The sequence below is a fragment of the Berkeleyomyces rouxiae genome (genome assembly GCF_048999995.1).
Source record: "Berkeleyomyces rouxiae strain 22BRR77 chromosome Unknown BrBRR77_ptg000001l, whole genome shotgun sequence".
Taxonomy (NCBI): domain Eukaryota; kingdom Fungi; phylum Ascomycota; class Sordariomycetes; order Microascales; family Ceratocystidaceae; genus Berkeleyomyces; species Berkeleyomyces rouxiae.
The window spans coordinates 1790860-1800622 of record NW_027396491.1 but is presented as its reverse complement, the minus strand read 5'-3'; the positions used below and the strand labels follow the sequence as shown (position 1 = coordinate 1800622).

At 52.7% G+C, this 9763-nt stretch overlaps 3 protein-coding genes across 3 annotated transcripts; all 3 read left to right on the top strand.

Annotated features, from left to right (window-relative positions):
- Positions 1–1356: 1356 nt before the first annotated feature.
- Positions 1357–2721, top strand: BROUX77_000528 (uncharacterized protein; the record flags this gene model as incomplete). Its single annotated transcript, XM_073750132.1, has 2 exons — positions 1357–2619; positions 2677–2721. 2 exons carry the CDS (start codon positions 1357–1359, stop codon positions 2719–2721), a joined length of 1308 nt encoding a protein of 435 aa, XP_073608765.1.
- A 1632-nt stretch (positions 2722–4353) lies between these two features.
- BROUX77_000527 (uncharacterized protein) lies at positions 4354–6292 on the top strand (the record flags this gene model as incomplete). The annotated part of the gene is made up of 3 exons (XM_073750121.1): positions 4354–4502; positions 4587–6066; positions 6137–6292. The coding sequence occupies 3 exons, from the start codon at positions 4354–4356 to the stop codon at positions 6290–6292; spliced, it is 1785 nt and encodes a 594-aa protein (XP_073608764.1).
- A 1542-nt stretch (positions 6293–7834) lies between these two features.
- BROUX77_000526 (uncharacterized protein) lies at positions 7835–9633 on the top strand (the record flags this gene model as incomplete). The annotated part of the gene is made up of 2 exons (XM_073750110.1): positions 7835–8030; positions 8135–9633. The coding sequence occupies 2 exons, from the start codon at positions 7835–7837 to the stop codon at positions 9631–9633; spliced, it is 1695 nt and encodes a 564-aa protein (XP_073608763.1).
- Between the last annotated feature and the right edge of the window lie 130 nt (positions 9634–9763).

Sequence of the window (9763 nt, the reverse complement as noted above, 5' to 3'; positions counted from 1 at the left end):
TGGCATGGCAAGCCAGACTTTTTTTTAAAAGGGGTTTTTTTTGCCCTGGCCGGTGGTTTGGGGCTTCCTTGGGTGCTGCTTTGTCGCTGTGGACTTGGCAGTAAGACCTGGTGCCTGGATTTAGGCTTCTTTAGTGGGCTGCTCTGCAGGGCCCAAAGGGCCCCTACCAGCGGGCTGGCTTGGTTAGACCGCCCTTGGGTGGCATGGCAGACCTTTGTGCTAGCTAGTATGTCGTTAGCACAAGTAGTCTGTCCTTGTGTATTGGTGGCAGCATGCCATTTTATGGTGCTCTGGTGCTTTGGTGCTTTGGTGTGTTGGCTTGTGGGAGCTTCATGGTCTGGTGGCTAGTGCCAATCAATGTCTTGTAATCTCACTCCAATCCTGCCAACGTGCTGTCCAAGAAGTTAATTTGGGTGGACAAGCAAGTATGGGTGCAAGTGCAGCAAGTATAAGTACTCGAGGGTCAGTCTGTCAAAGTATGGCCCTGCACGTACCTGTACTTCAAGCCCATTGCTGGGCTACGGCGCACCACCCACCACCAAGACCTCGACCCAGACCCAGAAACTCTCGACCTCCTAGAGGCACGCCTCAAACACCCACGCCCTTCCGCCTGTCCTCTCATATACTTGCAGTATTGATAGTTTTCCCCTGGCTTCCCTGAGCCAAAGCCTCCTTCACCCGGATCCCATTAAACGCCATGCATCGACCTGCGTCTGTCCATCTTTCTTTTTTCCTTTTCTCTCCCCTCTCTCCTTCTCCTCTTCCTCTTCTTTTGCTTTCTTTCTCTGCCCACCCAAGCTTGATCCTATTTCCAACTGAGAACGTCTCGCGGCTTCTCTACCACACTCTTTTTTGATTCTTGTCTGATTCAGCTTCTTTGGAAAGCTTTACTTTCCTTTTAATATCACCATCGGCCTTCGCTCCCGCTCCAGGAACCTCTTGCGCTTCTCCTTTCCACCGCCACTACTCTCAAGAGTGAGTCCCTTTGCTTTGTCTTCCACGCCTTGTTCATGAATATCTTTCCAGGCCCAGTCCCGCCCGATCCACTCTGCCAGCCAGGTTGGCTGGTCTAGTGCAGACTAACCCCTGTGACTACTTGTTCAGCAGTCGACATCCTAGACTGAAGGGAAAAAAGAAAAATAACAATGGATTTATTACCCTGTTCCCTTGTTGTTTTGCTACATGTCCATTCATATAAGATGTCCAAGATGGGGCTGCTGTTCACTCACGTCGCTTGCCTCTCTTCCCTCTCCGCGTCCTTGACTTCTTTGTCCTTGTCCATCTTCAAGCTGACTGACACGCGCGCTGTCTTTGTCTCTCCTTGCTTTAGATCTTGATTCAGTCCTCTCGTTCACCATGAAGCACGCTGTTGTTATCTCCCTCCTCGCCTCTGTGGCCGAGGCCGCCTCCCATGGCCATCGCCACCTCCATAAGCGTGCTACTCATATCAAGCGTAACGAGCTTGTCGAGCGCGACGCCAAGATCGTCTGGGTTCCTGGTCCTACTAAGGTCGTTTACAAGTACCAAGGAGAGACCCTCGATGCCGAAGATGCTGCCAAGGGTATCAAGAACGGCGAATACGTTGTTGTCGGCGAGTCTGAGCCCACCTTCAAGGCCCCTGTCGTGACCGAGACGCCTACGCCCACACACACTCCCACTTCCACACCGACCATCGAGCCTTCGTCCACCAAGGCTGCCGTCTTTATTGAAGCCTACTCCAGCAGCTCGATCACGCCCGTCAGCCTAACTTCCTCTACGACGTCGACTTCTTCAACCGCCCCTGCCAAGTCGAGCCAGGCTAGTTACAATTCTAACTCTGGTACCGGTCTCGATACCGAGTTCCCTAGCGGCACCATCAAGTGCTCCGAGTTCCCCAGCGACTACGGCGCTATCCCCCAGAACAGTCTTGGCTTCGGCGGCTGGACTGGCCTGCAGAATGCCCCTAACTACTCTCCTGGTGACTCGGCCATCGACCTCATCCACACCGGTGTCGAGGGCGATACCTGCACTGAGAAGACCTTCTGCTCGTATTCCTGCCCTCCGGGTCATGAGAAGAGTCAGTGGCCCTCGGCTCAGGGTACGGCTGACAAGGCTTTGTCTATTGGTGGTCTGTACTGCAACTCTGACGGCTACCTCGAGCTAACTCGCGATGGATACAACACCCTTTGTGTTCCTGGCGCTGGAGGCGTTTACATCCAGAATGACCTGGATGAGCTCGTTTCCACCTGCCGTACTGACTACCCCGGTACCGAGTCTATGGTCATTCCCGCCATTGCTAACGCTGGTCAGAAGATCCCCCTGACCAACCCTTACAGCCCTACTTCGTACGTTTGGCAAAACAAGCCTACCACTGCTCAGTACTATGTGAACAAGAAGGGCTACGGTTATGACGATGCTTGTGTTTGGAACTCCGAGCGTGACCCCAAGGGTGCCGGTAACTGGGCCCCCGTCAACATTGGTGTTGGCAAGTCCGCTGATGGTATCACCTACATCTCCATCTTCCCCAACCTCCCCACGTCAACCGCGCTTCTCGACTTTAATATCGAAATTACTGGTGATGTTGCTATCGAGTGCAAGCTGGAGAATGGCGTATACTCGGTTTCCACGACTGGCTGCACTGTAAGTTAACCTTGTTTTTGCACTCCAAATGTGTATCTTTACTAACTTATTTCATAGACTGGCGTCAAGAACGGTGGTACTGCCATCATCCGCTTCTACTAATATTGTGTCTGATTGTATCGCTCTAGAGTGATTTGATGGGCAGCTAGGAGGCTTGGATTGGACCTTTTCTTCCCTATGCGCTGCGATTTCTAAAAGTGCCATCGGCTTCACGGGACCAAGAAACCCGATCTTTAGAAGGGGATTACCGCCAGGTAGATCTTGATAACATGCACGCAAGGGCTATGTCGATGTCTCTCTGTTTCAGCAGCGTATACCTCCCTGGCCTCATATATCTGCTTCCTTGTTTCGTTTTCTTTTTGTTTTCCCTCCTTTCCTCTTCTCTGGTCTTGCGTCACAGGACTCTGAATCTCTCTTGCACAAAGTCTCCCTCAAATTTCTTTCTTACCTCCAACCTCTTCCTTACATCCCCCAGCCTGTGGTCGTTTTGCTTCAATACCTTTTGGATATCCATGGTTTATATTCTCCCTGCATATATTTCTGGAATATGATGTCGTTTACTAGTGTCATCGTATCTGTGAACCACATTACAAAGCGAAGCATACAAATTGTATACATGTCGTGTGATAGTACGTGTATAGCTGTCGGCTGCAATATTTTGTTTCTCCTGAATCATCCTTTCTGTCTTCACATGCGACATTGGGCTGGGAGAAGGCACCGCGTGGTTGGAGTGCAATGCACTACCTAATGGCCTGCGGGCAGTAATATTTTTTATGTGCGCTAGTTTATTTCAGTGTCTTGATTTTTTGTTCTCTTATAGCTTTCTACTACACCAGCCCATTGGGAGTTGTCATTGCTTCTGTTTTCTTTGTATTTGAAGTTTTTTCTTCTTTCCTGACTTGTGTTTTGTTTCCCGTGTCTGATTATATCTTCCTTATTTCCCGGAGTCTCAGAGGTTCATATTGAACTTTCCGGCTATATACACGCGTCCGGACTTTTATTGCCCTACGTCGTAATAATATGTATAGCTGCGCCATTGACGTTGTCCACTGTTTGCTTGTGCAATGTGAGATCGTTACCATTGTGCAAATTTGAATAGTTGCCCAATCTCGGGGAAAAAGTTTGGATGATGTTGAGTTCCTGCCCTCCTTCGTAGACACGTCAATTAAGATCTGTCGTGATTGGCTCACGAAGATCTAGAAGCCCCACTTTTATCTTCTACTTGTGAGTACTTGTACATATGTCAATCTGAGGGGCCGATTCCGGCAACGGGAACATGAATCTTGTGGTAGCGACAGTTGACGTGACATGATTCCATAGATTTCTAATAGGGAACACAAAGACAAGAGAGTATCTGTAGAGTCCAATTGTAAATTTGTGTTCATAATGCAATGCTATATGTCATGACCAAGGCCCCTTTGTCAGATTTGGAGTTTGGTCAGCCCTGATGTCTCCCACTCCGCCCAAACAGCAGTTGCCCGCAGTCCAGAATCGAATTTTCAACCCCACCTTCCTTTACATTGTGTAGCTAGCAGCAGCAGCACATCTGGTGGTAGTTACTCTGACCGGCTGGTCGCAGAGGAGCTCCCCTCTTTTTTTATGGCGTCAACTTTTTCGCTCCTGTTTTTTTTTTTCCCTTCTCTCCTCTTCTTTTGCTTCAGCGCCAACTCCCATTGACCTGTCGCTCTACTTTAGTAGTTCTTCATACCGATTCCTAACCCATATTCATCTACAATGGCTGATTCTCGCCCTATTGCCATTCTGTCGGTCTACGACAAGACCGGCCTTCTAGACCTTGCCAAGGGCCTCGCGGCTAACAATGTCCGCATTCTCGCGTCTGGCGGCACGGCCAAGATGGTCCGCGAAGCCGGCATTGCTGTTGAGTGAGTAAATGACTATGCCTAATCTACGGGTTATGCCTTAGGGTTGTTTTATCCAGCTAACGAGTGGCTTTTGCTGCTGCGTAGGGACGTCTCTGCCATCACCAAGGCCCCTGAGATGCTAGGCGGCCGTGTCAAGACCCTACACCCCGCTGTCCACGGTGGTATCCTGGCCCGCAACATCCCCTCGGACGAGAAGGACCTGGCCGAGCAGAACATCAACAAGGTTGACTATGTAGTGTGCAACCTGTACCCCTTCAAGGAGACCATTGCCAAGCCCGATGCCACTATTCCCCAAGCCGTTGAGGAGGTTGACATTGGTGGCGTGACTCTGCTGCGTGCTGCTGCCAAAAACCACGCCCGTGTCACTATCCTGAGCGACCCCAATGATTATGCTGGGTTCCTCAAGGAGCTTGCATCTGGGTCCATCTCCCAGGAGTCGCGCAACCGCTATGCCCTTAAGGCCTTTGAGTCGACTGCCGACTACGACACTGCCATTTCGGCCTACTTCCGCGAGCAGTACGCTGGCGGTGCCTCTCACATGGCTCTGCGCTACGGCGCTAACCCCCACCAGAAGCCCGCCTCTGCTTTCACCAAGGGCCGCGATATCCCCTACAAGGTACTCAGCGGCTCCCCTGGTTATATCAACCTGCTGGATGCGCTCAACGCCTGGCCCCTAGTCAAGGAGCTCAAGAAGGCTCTGGGCAAGCCTGCTGCTGCTAGCTTCAAGCATGTGTCGCCTGCTGGTGCTGCTATTGGCCTGCCTCTGACTGCTGAGGAGAAGAAGGTGTACTTTGTGGATGACATTGAGGGCATTGATGAGTCTGGCCTAGCCCAGGCTTACGCTCGTGCTCGTGGTGCTGACCGCATGAGCAGCTTTGGCGACATGATTGCACTATCCGAGGTTGTGGACGTTCCTACTGCCAAGATCATTTCCAAGGAGGTTTCCGATGGTGTGATTGCGCCTGGTTATGAACCCGCTGCTCTTGAGCTTCTGCAAAAGAAGAAGGGTGGCCGCTACCTGGTGCTTCAGATTGACGAGGCTTACGAGCCTGAGCCTCAGGAGATCCGTACCGTATATGGCATCAACCTGACCCAGGGCCGCAATGATGTTGTCATTTCGCCCGCGTCGTTCTCCAACGTGCTGATCCCCAAGTCAGGCGCCACTCTGTCAGAGGAGGCTCTGCGCGACTTGACGATCGCCACAATTGCCATAAAGTACACCCAGAGCAACTCTGTGTGCTACGCCGCGCGCGGCCAGGTTGTGGGTCTGGGTGCTGGCCAGCAATCCCGAATCCACTGCACCCGTCTTGCGGGTGACAAGGCCGATAACTGGTGGTTGCGCTTCCATCCTCGCGTGCTGGGCATCAAGTGGAAGAAGGGCACCAAGCGTCCCGACAAGTCCAACGCCATCGACCTACTAGTCAGCGGTGAGCTGCCCAAAGGTGGCCCGGAGCTTGAGAGCTTTGAGGGTGTGTTTGACGGTGTCCCTGCGGCCTTTACGGATGCTGAGCGTGAGGAGTGGCTGTCTAAGCTGACAGATGTCGCTGTTTCGAGCGACGCCTTTGTAAGTTTTGAACGATTTCGTTTTATGGCGAAAATGAAGAATGCGTGTGTTAACGAGTCAACTTTTGTAGTTCCCCTTCACGGACAATGTCTACCGCGCGGCCAGAAGCGGTGTCAAGTATATTGCTGCTCCCACTGGCAGCCAGAACGACGAGCTTGTCTTTGCTACTGCCGAGACTCTTGGTGTGACATTTGTGCACCAGGGCACTCGCCTGTTCCACCACTAATGCTAGGTGCTTAGCTGAAGAGATGGGTTACTCCTTGGTAGGAAGACCCAATGAGCAAAATAGGGGAGCAATTTCTATATATCTGGGAGTATTTTTCTTGGGAGGGTTTGGGAAAGGAAGGAAAGGGTTTGAATTTCAACAAATAGCCACACTTTGGCCCACAGAAGGGGATCATGAGGAGATGCCCGGGTCAGTGTATAAAGAATTAGTAGATAATGAAACGGATCAACTCGGGTTACAGCACCTGGAACGGGGCCGTAGAAGAGCAGAGTGAGTGAAGGAGAGGTTGGGTTGCTTGCGGGTGGGATCAGAGAAGGAGAAAGTAGCGGCCGTTCTTCGACTAGGAATCTGGCAACGCGGGAATGTCCGTGGGCTTGGGAAACACAAAAAAAGGAAAAGAGTCAGGCAAGGGAAGCCAAGCGGAGGTTGCCGCTGGCTGGCGGATGGGAATCAAGACGAGCAAGGGGGGGGCGGAGAGCGAAGGTTGGAAGAGAAGAAAAGACGGCGGTAGAGGGAGAGAAGAAAAAGAAGAAGTAAAGTCCGGAGGACAAGAAGAGAAAGAAGAAAGACAAACTTTGGGAGGAGATTTTCAGTGGTTAACTATGTGTGTGGACACACAAAAAAGAGAAGGCCGCGACACCTCGTCGGGGGCGGTTTGTACCGGCGGATTAAGACGGAGTTGAAGTTTGGCTGGTGCAACGCAACCAAACAGGCACTGCGCAAATAGCAGCGATTTTCTTTTTTGCATTCTCTTTTAGGTGGCTGTTTTCGGGTTTCGGGGGGACTTGATTTTCGGCTGGCTGCGCCCGACAGACACAGTGCGATGAACACAGTGCGTGTGTGCTTTCACATGGTACATGCACGGTATGGGCGACTGGCGACTTGCGGCTTTGTTTTTTTTTTCTCTCTCGCTCCCTTGGGGATGGTGCTTGAATTTTCAGAAAGTCATAGCTCTACTGCTTAGATCCCGGAGCTGAAAAAAAACGAGCGCTTGGGGCGGCTTGCAGGAGGAGAGTGACAGTTGATCCAAGTAGTAACTCTAACTTCCGGCACGACATAACTGTGTAGTTAGCTACTTGGTACTTACATGTTATGCCTGTTCCTCCCGGCGTATAAAGCACTCAGCAAGACTTACGGCTTCTCCATCTCCCCTGCCAGCTATCACATCCGCGTCATATCGTGCTTAGCGTCCAACTCTTTGTTTTCTCTATCTTGCCTACTGCCCTTCCCCCCCTCCTCGCCTCGAGGTAACCTGTGCATGCCACGAACCCCCGGGATTTGCCTCCAAGTCTAGCAGGCCTGCTAGCAGAGTGCTGCGTAGCCAAATCCGGCCGTTTTTTCTTCTATATATTGTTAGCTTCGTCCTCTTTTCTCCGTGTTCCTTGGTTCTCTGTTTGTGTGCCTCAGCAGCTCGTAGGCTGTCCCTCCACATCCTCTGTGCTGTTGTTGCGTCTGATTATTCCTCCGTGCTATTGTTTACCAGTATAACCTCATCTTATCTCACATCCACGTCTATATTTACTGCACCCACTCCCCGCCACAATGCAGCGTGTCTCGTCCCTCGAGACCTTTGCCGGGCTGCAGACGGGTCGCTCCTCGCGCCGGAGCTCGATAGCGTCCACCCGCTCGCGCAAACTCAGCTTCAATCCTATGCCCGAGGCATGGGACGGTGCCGTCAGCAAACAAGCCAACATCCAGGCCGTGGGCGCCTTTGAAGTCCCCAGATGGAAGCGCCTTCGTGAGTCTACCCCAAGCCAGCTCCAATGACCTCAACCTCCAACTTCAATCCCACCCCTGTTTCTCTGACTAACAGCATACCATCGTCATGTTCCCCAACTGCAGTCCAGATCTTTGTCACTGTCTGCTACTGCCTGGTAGCCGCCGGTGTCGTCTTCGGCTATGCTGCGCTGAAGCCTGTGCTCAAGCAGGAGGGCGCCTACCGCGCACAGTGCTCTGCAGACGGCAGCTCTGCCGACGATATTGACACGTGCGTCGAGATGCACCTGAACCTCATGTTCACTGTGGCTGCCGTCAGTACTAACGTGGCCGCTTTGCCGCTCGGTGCCATTCTAGACCGCTACGGACCGCGTGTCTGCGGAATCACCGGCGCCATGTTCCTGGCCCTCGGCGCGTTGATGCTGGCCTACGCCGAGACCGTCCCGTTTGATGGCTTCCTGTTCGGCTACATGCTCCTCGCGCTTGGTGGCCCGTTCACGTACATTTCGGCCTTCCAGCTCAGCAATGCCTTCCCGCGCCACTCTGGGCTGGTCCTGGCCCTACTGACGGGCGCCTTTGACGCCAGCTCAGCGCTCTTCCTCGGCTACCGCATCATCTACGAGCGCACCGGCGGCGCCTTTAATCACAGCAAATTCTTCACCTACTATCTCATTGTGCCCGTAATCATTGTGTTGCTGCAGCTCTTCCTGCTCCCCGAGCAAAGCTACAAAACGGTCGGCGAGCTGGTAGAGGTGGCCGAGCAGGCCGAAGAGGCGGCCACCGAGGCGCAGCATGCAGACGTCTTCGACGACCAGATCGACGAGCACACGGCCCTGCTTCGCGACGAGGAGCGCGTGCGCTGCGAGAGCGTCGTGGCCGACATTGAAGAGCTGCTAGGCGACCCTAAAGCCGGGCGCCAGGCGAAGCGCGAGGAGCGCAAGAACGAGATCTCGGGCGTTTGGGGCGTCATGCACGCTAATACGGCGCTGGAGCAGATTTCGTCGCCATGGTTCATGCTAATCTGCGCATTCACCATCATCCAGATGACGCGCATCAACTTTTTCGTTGCTACCATCCGCGCGCAATACGAGGCCATCTTCGGCGACCATGATCGCGCAGTTGCTATCAACGAGTTCTTTGACCTGGCTCTACCGCTGGGCGGTATCCTGTCCATCCCCTTCATTGGAGTCTTTCTGGACAACTTCTCCACCGTGGCCGTGCTGGCGACCCTCGTCGTTGTTGCTGTCTCCATCGGCCTACTGGGTCTGCTCGCGTCGCAACCCGCAGCCTATCTCGGTGTGTGCCTGTTTGTACTATACCGGCCCTTTTACTACACCGCTGTTAGTGACTATGCTGCCAAGGTATTTGGCTTCCGCACGTTTGGCACTGTTTACGGCACCATCATATGCCTGGCCGGCTTGTTCAACTTTAGCCAGTCGGGTCTGGACTACCTGTTCCACCACGTCTTTCGAGGCAACCCGATTCCCGTCAACATCCTGCTACTGTCGATCGGTGGTTTGCTTGGCATCGCGCTCGTTTTGTTTGTTGCTGTGAGTGCACGTAAAATCAAGAGACAGCTGCTAGAGGAGGAGGCTACCGCGGCAGTGTACTCGTCCAGTGAGTAGGAACGAGTAGCAAAACGAAACGCCATTCAGTAGATGGCTCCCGCACAATGTAGGTATTTGAGAATTAGCACTAGCATGTCGTTATGAATGAATTTACGCTCTATTTAGTCCAAAGCCCTCTCTCTATTAA